This window comes from Mugil cephalus, chromosome 10 (genome assembly GCF_022458985.1).
Source record: "Mugil cephalus isolate CIBA_MC_2020 chromosome 10, CIBA_Mcephalus_1.1, whole genome shotgun sequence".
Taxonomy (NCBI): domain Eukaryota; kingdom Metazoa; phylum Chordata; class Actinopteri; order Mugiliformes; family Mugilidae; genus Mugil; species Mugil cephalus.
Genome location: NC_061779.1, coordinates 9,093,400 through 9,107,262, shown reverse-complemented (window position 1 = coordinate 9,107,262; position 13,863 = coordinate 9,093,400). Strand labels below are relative to the sequence as shown.

The following is a 13,863-nucleotide window of genomic DNA, read 5'->3' as shown; positions in this document are numbered from 1 at the left end:
AAACTACATTTTTGAACATTATCCTATTTGCCTTCTCAAATTATAGTGTCATTATACTGTCTCAGGGACTGAAGTCTAAGGGACAGTTCGACATTTTGGGGAAGTCTTTGCTGAGATTGATATGAAACAAATGAAGTCTCAAGTCATCACGTAAACAGCTCACAGGTTTTATTTCTTGTTTGTATGTTAAAACAAAGCCATGTCCACATAAAATGTGAATCATCCATCTCTTTGTAGCTGACGGTTGGTAGCTAATAGATGATCCAGACTCGTTTCCTAGGCAACCGTCTTCTACTGTACATGCTGCTGCTTAAAAGTTTCTCCATTTACGCACAAAAACCAGTCAAAACATTGGAAGATTGTCACACAGGTCCTGAAAGTAGACAAAGAGAACCCATTATGCATCTTTATCTTTGTCCTGTGGAGGGTCGTTTCTTAAACCTCCTCCATTTGTTCTCAGTTTGTGTCACTGTCGATTATTTGTTGATCCCAAATTCTTTAGAGATGGTTTTGTAAACCTTTCAAGCCTGATGAGCAACTCTTTTCTGAGCTCCCCAGAAACCTCCCGTCATACACTTCCACAAACATGCACTGTAAAGATCTTTTACACAAAACGAGGCACCAAACTACACCTGATATGTAATATTGGCTCACTTTCCTGACTAAACAGATACCATAATAGCGTAATATTTCAGTTTCATTTGCTTGACTGGGTTGTCTTTGTCTACTCTGAGGATTGTATGAAAATCAGCTGATGCTTTGAGACATTTTTTTGCAGAAATATAGAGACTTCACCCGATGTTCCAAGCCTGTAGTGGTGAATTTGTGTCCTCGCGTTAAACGTTTGGGGAACTTTTCATTCAACTTTACAGCTGCTCCTATTGGTCATCGTTTCAAATTTGCGATTCTTTCAACTTGCCAACTTCACATCCCCAAATGTTTTTGTTTTTTTTCCTACCATCATCGCTACAACACTCATGGTCTTGTCTTGTCTCCACTGGGCTGATAGTCCTCAAGTTGACTAGCGTCAAATTTAAGTGCAGTATTATTCTTCTAATCCGAATCTCTGCAAGAATTTCCCCCCAAAATTTGGGACTGTTCCTTTTAACAGGTTAACTCTAGGATGTGTAACTCAGGTCTGGAGTTATTCCTGGTATTTACACATGTGCACATGTTTAACGCTGCAGGGAGGGAGCGCGTCATCGTGACCGCAGAGCAGCGAGTGTGAAAGGAGAGATGATTAACAAGACAATCTCATCATCGAAATAATTGAAAGGCTGAGCCGAGGAGAGAAAATGAAAAGGGCCTTCAGCTGGTCCAGAGTATAGATGGCACATTATCACAGCTGCTCCGCTGCGAGCTGATACACTCCCTCACCTTTCACTTGTTAACGCAGCTAAGTGATGCTTCTCTTCCCTCGTTTACAGATTTGCGCTCACTTGCCAGTTCATTAGGTGAACTAGTGAAAATATCCTGCACTGAATCGTATCTTCACGAACGTTCTGATGAAACTGTGTTTTCTTTTTTCTTTTTTTTTTTTTTGAGGCGCGTTCCTGATAATTTAACAGTTTTAGTTTGTGGGCCAGGCTAAATATCAGAAACAGTTTTAGTGTTTGATTCAATCCAATTTAACAGCATCACAGACTTAGACTTTATTGATCCACAAGGGAAATTACTTGCACATAAAAAACACTTAAATGAAATAAATAACTATAAAATAAATTACAATGAATCATAATACATTACAATCAAATTAATAATGAAATGCATAAAGTATAATATTATAAGCAACAATTTATAAGATTTGCATAGAAGAAATAGAAACTGAAGTTAATGTACAGTCAATAGCCTCCACATTGATCATACACTTGAACTGTGACCCTGTTTCTACATCAACTGAACATTAGAGCCATCATGAAGGAGGATTTAGTGCATTCGTTTTCACTAGCGGACCTAATGGCCTAACCTCAGGTACTTTCTTAATCATGAATTAAATATCCAAACCATCCATTTTCATTTTCAGTTCATTTATTTATGGAACAGTTGAGATATCGTTGGTGTTTAGTGGCTGAGCAGCATCTGTCTACTGCTAACACGTTGTTTGATTCAAACTGCTTTCTCTGTGCTTACAGTGCTTCCTTCCTCCTCTCCCTCCTTCACTTCTTCTCCATTAACCCCTCTCTGCGGCTCGCTCCTCTCTTCTTCTCCCTCCTCCGTCATTACCCTCTTTCTTCCTGTCTGCCTCTCTCTAGCTCTCCATCTCTTACTCTCTCCATGTGTGTTACCAGTCGCTCATGACCCAGCTGTCCAGCCTCAAGCTGACTGTGGAGCACACACAGCTGGAGAAGCAGCACTGGGAGGAGCGCTGGCGCAGCGCACAGGTGCCTCCTCTTCTTCTTCCTCCTCCTCCTCCTCTTCTACTTCCTCCTGCACTTCCCGCTTGACGCCGCTCCGTGTTGGTTTCCCTGTGATTAGTTCTTCCTCCTGTTGTCGCTCTACCCTAATGTTCTCCTTTTAAACTCACACTTCTCCTCTTCCTCCTATTTGTTTTGGGCCTTTTCTTCGAGTTCTTCTTTCTTGATGATAGTTGAATTAGATTTGTTGTTTTCTGATGACAAATCACAAATATTCAGGCAGGAGAGACTACGACGCAGAGAGACATTAGGGTTTACGGTACCTCATTATGACAGGGGTAAGGTTTTTCCTGTGATGGCCGTCAACAGACCTTACATTAACATTCGTCCAGTAACAACAGAGTTCATCACTAGATGGCAGGTAGCGTAGCGCATCCAGCAGGTCTTCTCCACCACCCAAAGAAGAACCCCGGGCCAGTCGGTGGCGATAATGCCCCATAATGCTGGTGGCCAAATTAAAACGTAAAAGGAAAAATTGTGCCCCCTTCCGTCATTTAAGTTGCCCATTCCTGGTCCAGGGGAATCTGATCTCAAGTATCCAGATTAGAGTACAGGTGTGAGCACACGCAGGATGTATTTGAGATCTGGTCTGAGTCCGTATGTGGACACATTTGACCACATTGCTTTGGTTGTGTGAACACACATTGAGTCCTGAGTCACATTAAAGTCCACCTACTCAACAGGGAAACTCTAAGTTTTGCCTCATTCATTCATAAAAAGGGACACAACCGATATCATAATGAAAAAAAAAAAGCACCGTAAGTCATGTTTGTCCGTTAGTAATGAGAGCCTTTTTAAAATATTCTGTCCTTATAGCTGTTAACTAACTAAATATGAAATAAATTCAAACAAAAACTAAAAGTTTAAAACATAGGTCTTCAACAGGGGATACTGCACCCCAAATAATGTCGATGTTTATTTGCATACGGAGTGTGAAACCGAGATCAGATATCAAGTGGCGGCTGGGGAAACACGTGGAGACGGATTTTAATAGCGGGTGTGAACATGGGTACTTAAATGGGTACTTAAAGATGGACTCAGATTACGCAGGTCGAATGTTAACTGAAGGTCTGAGCGGAGCCTCGGAGACGGTAAAACATCTCGTTGCGACAAGAGTAGGGTTTTCCCTTTCAGTGGCCGTCAACATAGACGCTGTCACGTAGCAGTCAGAAATGAAATTAGCTTAATTTCAGAGGCTTTTCAAGAGCTTTGATCTTTAAAGCAGCTTGAGATCACATGAAAATTCATCCTGCCATCCTCCAAGCTGTGAGCCGGCCCACAGCTGTGTTTTTAAATCTAAGAGCTCCTTATATGCAGACCGGCATTTTATCTACACAGCTAGCGACACTGCAGAGTGTTGTTTTTTGGGTGCCTGCCCTTTCTAAACAGTTTATGAATTAGTGTGCAGAAGCATGACATGGTCCAAACTCTTGCAAGACTTTATTCAACCTACATGTCCCCATGCATGGTCTTCATCAGTGTGCAGATGCAGAATAAGTAGAATCTATCCTACAACTTACGACTGTCCTTTCCTCTCCCTCTTTTTCTGTATACCCTATTTTATGAGTCTGCATGCAATATGTAAATGTATATGTGATGTCTGTGCAGCTGTTGGCCGTGTTTGTTTGTGTGATCCTGCTGAGTTAGTGCTGACACGAATAACTGCTACGGTAAAATTCTCCCTTGAGAAGTTTAAGTGTCGTTCACTGTTATTATATACCTCCTGTAGTATTAACAACCCTCAAGCTGATAGAGACATTAATAGATTTTTGGAGACCAATCATGAGTCACTTTGAGCCTTGATCCGGTAGCCTCTTTGAATTGTTCTGTGACGTTTCTCGCTTCCTGCTCTGTTGTGGGCTTCTATTGTCGGCTCCTTTAGGCTTTTATTGTGAAGCAGCTGCAGGGGGTGTGAATATTGCATTTATAGCACGCCACTATAAACATGCCCTCACCTGTCTCCTGACACCTGCTGTCTGCCGCCGCTTTGCCGGCATAATCTGCTTTTATTCCTTTTATTTGTTAGTCTGAGATTAGTTTGTTAAAACCGTGCTTTTTCTTCTGAAAAGTCTTAATCTATTTCAACCGCCAAAGACCTTACTGGCCTTATATAAGATGGACAAACCCTCCGTGACATCAGCCTTAACCCCTTAACCCAGTAACTACTAATTAAGTAGGTCATGTTGTTGTTTTTGCTAACATCTCAGCTGTCCACGTGTCTTCAAAAGGTCTTCGTATTCATTTGAATACTAGTTAAAAATAAGAGCTCCATAAACATGGAGGATGGTCAGAAAGGACTGTAACAGTCATCTGAAACTAAATAAAGTGGCCAAAGGTTGAATTGTGCGCACATTGCCTCGTGTTGTGGGAATCAGTCGTGGTTAGAGAGGTTAAAGCCCAATTTGGTACCACTTGGGTGCCAAATCAAGGGTGCAACTGATACAATTTTACCTAAAATCTTTGTAGAATCCGTTTGTTTTTGTGTTACTTTAAACTCTACAGTGCAGTTATAGTAAGGGTGTAGCTGAATGAGTTCATTGGCATCTTTGTGCATGATATCACTACTATGAGGGTGTTTTCTACTATGTAATATGAAATGTTAGTTAATAGTGACAAATTATTCAGACATAGTGAGAGCCACAGTGTTCTGTCAGTCTCTGGACTCTTACCTGTCCACAGAGAGACCAGGGCCGTGCATGTGGACTTGATAGATGAGTTGTGAAGCTTATTCATGATTTATTTTGGGTTTTTGCCATTTCCATCCTCTACCTACTGTACCTAAATAATAATAAAAAGAAAAGGGGTCAAAGAGGTGGAGGGTGAGTGGAGCGTAGGCAGATAGCTAGCATCTGGTGAGGATACCAGTCTGTAAATCAAATCGACCACTTCCTGAAGTTCTAAATAACTTTAGGACTTGCTTGAAGTTGAACATTTTAACTTGAAGGTCTATGGGGGTCAACTCATTGTTGTAACCAGCATCTAGTGGACATTAGAGGAACTGCAACTTTACATGCTGGCTTAATTATTAGCTGCAAATGTTATAATTCACATTTAGCACTAGATCAACTTCTTGTATATTTTTGAACTTATCAGAGAGTAAAGAGAAAGCTGGAAAGGAAATGGTTGACCGGCTTTACCGAGCCCTAAGTCACAAGGCAGTCATGTCTGTTACGTGAGAGACATCAACTGATAATTTATTTTTGGTGCTGGATTCTCGTGGGTAGAGTTGGACAGAGCTGTGCTGGATTCTGCCTCTCCACGAGATCACTTGTCATTGGACGAGTGGTTCAGTGCCTTCTTTGTCTTCCTGGTGTGCAGCTCTGTGCAGTGTCAGACGCTTAAAGTGCCATCTAATGTAATTACTCCAGTAATCTGACAACAATTCACACCTCGTTCAGTGGCTCATTAGGATGCGAGTCTTGTGCTGCTGGCCCATCAGTCGTTAGATCCAATTAAGAGAAATGAGATAGGCCTCGGCTCCTAGATAACCACGAACCTGGAAGAGACGCAACAGTTCACATAAATCCACTCTTGTCTTGGTCCACAGACGGAAATCTCAGAGCTGCAGCAGCTCCTGGCTTCCAAGGACGCAGAGATCGAGTGCCTGCAGACTCAGCTGCTGGCCAGAGGCGGCACGGCCAACGACAACGCAGAGAGAGGTACACACTGCCCATCAACCGCAGCAGGTCCACATCTGCCAGCGACACTCGTGTCAACTCCAGTCACTGTAACCCTCTAATCAACATGTCCCTCTCTGCTCACTCTTGTCTTTCTGCCGCCCTCTGCTGTAGAGGAGGTGTATATCAAGCAGCTCATTAACAAATGTAAGGCGTGATGGTGTTTGATGTTGGTACGGGTCTAATTTCCAACCGAGCTCCTCTTAAACGCCTGTGTGTGTCTTAAAGTTAAAATCAAGCAGCTTTGAACATCTTAGCTGCCGTTCTGATCAGGCGTCTGAGAACAGGCTCGGTTTGGGATTGGACCACAGCCGGGCTTCGGTTTGTGTTTGCTTTTTAATCAGTGTGCATCCTTTCAAATCAAAAGAGCATCCCGGATAGTTTCAAAGCATAAAATCAGTGCGTCTGAACATGAAAAACATCAACTTAGTCAGATATAAACACAGAGGCTACAGCTGTACGACTGCAATGTTGTCACTTTTTCCAGCATTTAGCTGTTTTAAATCATGAGAAGTTAAAGAGATCTGCTCTTGTCCTCAGAGAATATCCTCCTAGACTTTCCATTTCACGACACAGGGTTCGACACAGACATTTAGACACACCGCCTCCTTTTTTTTTCTGTCTGGTTTTTATCCTCTCCCCTCGTAGCGGACCCTCAGATGAATACAAACAGGCACATAACATCTGTTTTAGTTCACCAGGTTATTGCACTTTGTTGTGCACTAGATCATGTAGTGAGTTGATCTGATTGGTTGAACTTCAGTCATGATGTTCCAGACCGTCCTCACCATCCATCACGTCACCAACACTTCTGAAACTATTTTTTTTTCCTGTATTTGAAAGGATGTTGAATGTAGTAAATTGGTGCAGGTCTTTGTCGCGTTTCTGTGCCGTACGCCGGCGCCATTACCTCACAGCTCTCGTCAGGCCGTTTGGAGAAGCTGTGGTGCCAGGTGATGGCGTGCTGTGAGCAGTTGTGCTGTCAGTGTGCTTTTGTTTTGCCCGTCTGTTCGCGTTAGCACGGCTGTCGCGTCCGCCGCCGACATCTCTGTGGACGGCCGTCAGGACGGCGCCACATCCGTCTTTAATTTCTCCTTCTTCTCTTGTTAGACCAGGAATACCAGAGGTTGAAGGTGGGTATGGAGTCGCTGTTGGCTTCAAACGATGAAAAGGTAAATTAAACCATTTTTTAACAAGTCTGTTTTTGTTTTATTGATCTAAAAAAAAAGGTTTTAATACTTTTTTTTTTGACCACAGGATCGTCGTATAGAGGAGCTGACCATCCTCCTTGGCCAGTATAGAAAGATGAGGGAGGTCATGGCACTCACGCAGGGTAAGAAAAACCTCCTCACCATAAACTACACTATAAACTACGTCTCTTCTCTCACCACTGGTTTCTGTTTGTATCTAACAGGGAGTAGTGAGGAGGAGCTGAGTGGCAGCTTAAAGCTCAGAGCCATCACACAGAAAGCCCACTCTGACATCCTGAGATCAGAGGTAAGACCACACGGTTCAGTAACACCTCCCAGCTCCAGCCAGGTCCATATGTCTGGATACGTTATGTTGCTTTAGCTGTGTATAAAAACCTCATACCCTCAGATTGAAGATGAGACTCCTCATTTTAAACCCGAAGACAACTGAGAACATGCGTCCAAACACACACAGACCGTTAACTGTTAATCATCTGCCTCACACATGGTCACTGCTGTGTTTTATACGTGCGTAGATGTCATCCAGAGGATCTTCTCCACTGATGCTCTCCTCATCTCCTTACCAGAGAGAACTGGACTCTTGGTATGAGCACACACACTTCTCACACACACACACATGTTCTCAGCTTCTTATTAATTCTGTGTGACATTTATTACAGTTTCCATACCTCTATGGACGCATCGTTGCTGTCCGCTGCTGATACAAGTTTCCTTAATGGATCGTGGTGAGTTCTGCGCGGCCGCTTCAGCCGTCGACTTATCTGATGATACCGTGATTAATGCTTTTCTTTTTTTTTTTTCTTTTTTTTTAGGCATCGGCAGAGGTTGATGTCCAGTAGTCTGGAGGAGCTGCAGAGTGGATCATTACAGAAGGTCTGCCGCTAAGTGCAAATAATAATAATAACAATAATAAATCGACTAAATCAATCGTCTATTTCAAACTTTAATCTATTTCTACTTTTGATGGGAAAGTGAACTAACTGTTCTAATTGTTCTCTCTTTGATTGCTAACATGCTAATTCCGCTTCTTTCATCTCTCTCCTCTTGTTTGTCTGTCTGTGTGTGCGTGCGTGTGCGTGCGTGTGTGTGCGCGTGTGTGCGTGTGTGTGTGTGCGTGTGTGTGTGTGTGTGTGTGTGTGTGTGTGTGTGTGTGTTTGTTGGCTGTAGGCTGTAGAGTTCCAGCCAGTTGAAAGTGAATCAGACGTAGGGGCAGAGGTACTGATCTGATAAACATGCATGAAGAACCACACGCTGCATATTTATACATCACAGATCAGTGCAAAAAAAAAAAACAACACATACACCCACTACGGTTATTCTAATTATAAATTACTGAAGGGGACAGTGTGTGCATGACCAAAGATACGCTGATGTTTAGCAATAAAACCTATTGCAATGTGCAATAGAAGGGAAACATTTTGCAGGCTGTATAATTTACTTTAAAAGAAAATTAGCTGCAAATTGCTGCGATAATTCCCAAGGGAACATGTGCAATTCTGCACTAAATGCACATGTAGAGGCATAGAAATGAAGGAAGTATTAGTTGATTTAAGTAAGAACATACATTTTAAAAAGGCTCAAAATGTCCAAACAGCGCTGCATCTATTGTGATGCCGTTGTGTGACTAAAGTATTTTGCAGCAGGTGAGGTTTGCACACAGCTCCTGCAAAATAGTGACAAACACAGCGACTTTCCAAGCTCCCTTCTTAGATGCATGATGATTGTATTTATTTTTTATATGTAATAGCCTTACCGTGCACATGAATGTTCTTGGTTCTGAAACACCAGCAGAGATCTATTAGCGACAGTAGCTGTTACAATATTTTACTGTGTCCCAAATTATGCAAAGCACGAAACTGAGATCGGATCTCAAGTGGTGGCTGGGGACGCATGTGGAGACACATTTTAAATCCAAGTGTAAAAACAGCTGGGCACTTGTGATTAAATCCTCCAGGACAGACGCTAGTGTTGGGTCTGAACGAGGCCTTTTTGCTGCTTGTTCCCAGTTTTTCCTCTAAATAAAGGAAATAAAAACGTCTTGTGCGTTACAGCCAGATATTCTTACCCCCCACAGGCGTACATTCTCGCTGCAAACACACACACACACACACACACACACACACACACACACACACTGAAGGGCCAGGACCCACCTGAAGTGGCTGTCGGTTGTGCTCGTCGTCATAGCTGCCTCCCAGCTCTTTCTCTCTGCTGGCCTTTCTCCGGTTATTACCTCAGAGCCACTTTGATGCCGCTCACATTCTGACGCCATCAGACATTGAAAGGATGCTTGGTTATGCAACAGAGCAGAAGGGAAAATCACATCGTGACCCCCGCTGTTATCTAATGAAAGACATAAGAGCACATGTAAAGAGTTTCAAAGCTGGTATCGGACGGTTTGAACACGCGTCATAGTGAATTATTAGAGATTCTTGGCTGGACTTTGGTGCCAACGTGTGTTGTGTTTTCTGCAGAATGACCTCATGGAAATGAACAAGTACAAGACTCTGCCGGGGAAACTGAGGAAGAAGAGCGAGCAGAGGGCCGAGATGAATGGAGACGTGGATGGAGAGTATTTGTCTCCAGTCCGGCTCTCTCCAGTCCACAACCACGACCAGGACTACACCCTGAGTGAGTTTCTAAAAATACGAAAAGACAATTTGGTATTATGAGGAAGCGAGGAAGTCTGGTATTAATGAAGGAGGTGTAATGACAGCATCTGCGTGGCTTCATACCAGACTGGATTCATTTATCCAAGCAGCTTTTATCATCACTAATCGTTAATTATTATCAATGATTGTTAATTACTAGACTGTTTATTGGCTGTGAGCAGTGACTTCCTGGAGTCTTATTTCTGCTTAGAGCCTCTGCTACCTGTCCACACCTGCTTTTAGTCTTCGTGCTAAACTAAGCTAACAGGATTAACTAAAAAGTAACTCTTTGTCAACTAACGCCTCTAACTCCAACTGCTTCTTTTCTATCTCCTCCTCTTCATCCTGTCCTTTTTGCCATCTTCTCCGTTTTTTTTGTGTTGTGCCGCAGTCCGCTGCAGGAGTGCCAGCGCTCCGGCTTTAGGTACTGTATGCTCACACTGAAAGAAGAAGAAGAAGAAGAACTGACTCATTCTGCTTCTGCTCTGATTCTCACGCACACAAAACAAAACAAAACAAAACAAACGATTTCTCTCGTGTCACGGTAGAAACTCTGGGGGTGAGTAAGTGTTTTCCACTCAGGGATCAGGAAGCTCCAGAGTCAGGATTATTAGGATTCCCTGGTGACTCAGAGAGCTGTCGAAGATAATGCTGCACAGCTAACAGGCCTGTAAATATATATCTGCCTACTCAGAGCTTAAAGCAGAGGGCGAGGAGTGCAAGCTTAAGGAAGTGTGCAGTTCAGCTAGCTGAGACGTCCCAGAGTAAACAAACAAGGATGAAACCTGACATCCATCCCCCGCTCCTCTCCTCCGGCCTCCCCTGGCCTCCTCTCGCTGACCAAGAAACAGTAAACGGGAACAAAATTAAAAGGTCGCCCACTTCAAACATTCAACACGCAGCAAGGTCGAGAGAAATAATCTTTATCTACACATACAGACACTGAAATGCAAAAAAAAAAAAAAAAAAAAAAAACGCCACCAGGAGTTTCATGTAAACACTTCATCTCGTCTCTGGCCCTCGAGGCTCTCGTACATTTGCATGCAACTGTTTTATCACAACATGTGCGCAGCGTTTTTGTTTTTTTTATTTGAGCGCTGGGACTAATGTCGGCCTCTGCTTGCTCTCCTCCCTCCTCGCTAACCTCCTCCGCCTCAGGATCTCCTGGAAAACACGACCTCTATGACGTCGGTGGGTATGGCGTGGCCATTCTAGTGTGTAGTCGATTGCTCCTAGATAAATCCCTTAATAGTAATAAAAATAATAATGATGATAATAATGCGGCTGATGTTTTGGGTCTGAATTATTAGCCCCCTGAGTAAAGGCGTGTAGATGTTACACCCAAGTCGTCCAGTTCAAGAGAAGAAGGCGCAAACTGAAAGCAGCAGCTTTTTTTAAATGGCCAGTTTGCGTTCCCTCTTCCCTTTGGTTGTTTTAAATTAGTTTCTTGTAGTTGTAGTCATTTGAAATCATTTTACATCATTGTTTTTTGGTCATTTTTCTCTTTTTGTGGTTGTTTTCTATTTGTTTGTTGTATTTTACAGTTATTTTTTTACATTTTGTGAAATGTTTCGCAGTAATTTCATGTCCCAGAGTTCAGTAGTGGAAACTTTCTTAGCTGGTTTTGAAATCGTTTTGGTCATTTTGCTTCTATATATGGTTGTGTTTTTTCCGTCCTGTCGTGTTTTGTGTATATTAGTGTCTTTTTTGTCTCATTGAGGTGGTTTGTTTGTAGCATTTGCACGTATTTCTAGTGCTTTTTAAATAGCTTTAATATGTTCCTCGGTGGACATCTTTGCCTCTGTGGCATCTTTCTGCATTTGTTTTGTCTGTGTTGTCATTTTTCTCATTTTTCCTTTCTGTGGCTGTGTTGTGTGTCTTAGTGATTTGTATCTTTTTGCAGTCGCTCTGTGTCTTTTTTTGTTTCTTTGTTTTAAGTTCTTTTGCATTTATTTCTGGTATTTTTTATACATTTACAGTCATTTTGTACATCTCCAGAGTTGATTTTCGAGTTTTTATTTATTTTTTTGTGTATGTTGTAACATTGAGTCCATTCTCTGCCCGACTCTACAGTCATATTATGTCTCTCTGTAGTGGTTTGACATAGTTTTGGATTTATTTTGTGTCTTTGTGGTCATTTAGTTTCTCTGTATGGTTGTTTTTCCTTTCAGTAATTTTTTTGTCTCTTTTTAGCCACTTTTCCTTTTTTAACATTAATTTTTGTGGGCACTTTGCATGTCTTTGCAGCCTTTTGACTTTTCTCCAGTTCTTCTTGTGTGTCACTGAGGCCATTTTGCATTTATTTGCATTCATTTTGGGTCTCTGCAGTTTCTTTAATCTCTCCGTTGTGCTCTGTATTATTTTGCAAATACTCTTTTGTCCGTTTGTAGTTGGTTTTTCATTTTTGTGTCCATTTTAAAATATAAATTATTATAGTTTAAAAACATGAGCTTGAGAACTTCCTAAACTGCTCTAGTCCACTGAGGTTTAACCAGAAACGATGCAGAAACTTTCCAGGATGCATAAAACATGTCATTCAGTTTTCTGGATCACCTGTTGTCTGTTTCCTCCAAGTCATAGATCAGCAGCTTCATCGATTCCGTCCTCACTGTAGGTTTGTTTGATTTATCTAACAGGACATTCAGAGAAGCAGGATGAGTGCGTCCTATCAGACCAGTCGCCTCTGTCCTCTGGAGTGGACTCTGGACAACAGTCTCCCGTCTCGCCAGAGAACAGGAAGACTCACAGAGGCATTAAGAAACTCTGGGGGAAGTAAGTGTTGAAGATATAAACATCATGTTCGCTTCCATTCACACATTCTTCTCCATAAATCTAAGTTTTTCTTTCTCCTTGATGCTTGTTAATATTTATTTTGACTCCCCTAGAATCCGTCGCAGTCAGTCGGGCAGTCCTGTCCAGGTTCATGACTCAGACCTGGGGGAGTTCAAGAGAGGAGGCTACAGAGCTACAGCCGGACCACGACTGTCCCGCTCAGGGAAAACACGGTACGCCAAAAAACCTTTACTCTTTAAGATTTGTGCATGTGTTACACTCTTTGACTTTGTTTTTCTTTCTTTCCACCGTGTCAGAGATCTCAAGATGCCATTTTCCAAGTGGAGCACGGAGCAGGTTTGTGACTGGCTTGAGGACATCGGACTCGGCCAGTACGGCATCCTCGCCCGTCAATGGGTCTCCAGCGGTCAGACGCTGCTGTCCGCCACCCCGCAAGACCTAGAGAAGGTAGTCGCCGCAAAACTGACGGTTTTACCTGACGACCCAGTTTCAGTTCTACCTGTCTGATCAGCGTGGCCGTCTGTCTGTCCGGCTACTATTTAGTAACGCTTGTCTCTGCTCTTCAGCCAGCTCTTTAGTTCCGCCTTCAACATTACACACCTCACACCCACCCTCAACCTTCCTGTCTCTCTCATTAGCATCACTTTAATTGGAAAATTCACACTAACCTTTTATTTCTCAGGTGGATCCACAACAACAAGATTAAACCTTTTTTTTTTTCTTTCTGTCTGCAGGAGCTGGCGATGAAGAACCCGCTCCACAGGAAGAAGCTGCAGCTTTCCATCAAGACGTTCAGCAGCAAACAGCCTGAGAAATCTGCAGATCTCGATTACGTCTGGGTCACTCGTACGTTCTGAGATCTCTCTGACAGACAACTTCCTTCCCTGAAGGTCGACTTTGAGAAAACCTGCTCTTATTTCTTGTTCCAGGCTGGCTCGACGACATCGGCCTTCCTCAGTACAAAGACCAGTTTAATGACGGAAGAGTGGACGGACAGATGCTGCAGTACCTCACTGTTGTGAGTTTTTTTTAAATGTGTTTTTAACATGTGCATAGTCTGTAGAAAAAAATGGACACTGCATCTCCACTTCCTCTGATCAAACCGAGACTTGAATTC

At 42.7% G+C, this 13,863-nt stretch overlaps 1 protein-coding gene across 18 annotated transcripts in view; it reads left to right on the top strand.

Annotated features, from left to right (window-relative positions):
* The window catches only part of ppfibp2b (PPFIA binding protein 2b), an 80,269-nt gene that overhangs the window by 57,533 nt on the left and 8,873 nt on the right, over window positions 1-13,863 (top strand). For 5 of the 18 annotated variants that reach the window (XM_047597120.1, XM_047597108.1, XM_047597121.1 and 2 more), the window contains 17 exons: window positions 2,289-2,381; window positions 5,962-6,073; window positions 6,206-6,238; window positions 7,202-7,263; window positions 7,349-7,588; window positions 7,818-7,885; window positions 7,962-8,027; window positions 8,115-8,175; window positions 8,470-8,517; window positions 9,777-9,933; window positions 10,345-10,377; window positions 11,112-11,144; window positions 12,590-12,725; window positions 12,839-12,958; window positions 13,043-13,193; window positions 13,481-13,592; window positions 13,676-13,764. In XM_047597120.1, the coding sequence (XP_047453076.1) occupies window positions 2,289-2,381; window positions 5,962-6,073; window positions 6,206-6,238; window positions 7,202-7,263; window positions 7,349-7,588; window positions 7,818-7,885; window positions 7,962-8,027; window positions 8,115-8,175; window positions 8,470-8,517; window positions 9,777-9,933; window positions 10,345-10,377; window positions 11,112-11,144; window positions 12,590-12,725; window positions 12,839-12,958; window positions 13,043-13,193; window positions 13,481-13,592; window positions 13,676-13,764 (1,614 nt within the window). The remainder of the gene's footprint in view (window positions 1-2,288; window positions 2,382-5,961; window positions 6,074-6,205; window positions 6,239-7,201; window positions 7,264-7,348; window positions 7,589-7,817; window positions 7,886-7,961; window positions 8,028-8,114; window positions 8,176-8,469; window positions 8,518-9,776; window positions 9,934-10,344; window positions 10,378-11,111; window positions 11,145-12,589; window positions 12,726-12,838; window positions 12,959-13,042; window positions 13,194-13,480; window positions 13,593-13,675; window positions 13,765-13,863) is intronic. The other 13 variants (XM_047597123.1, XM_047597118.1, XM_047597127.1 and 10 more) reach the window with 8 other exon arrangements.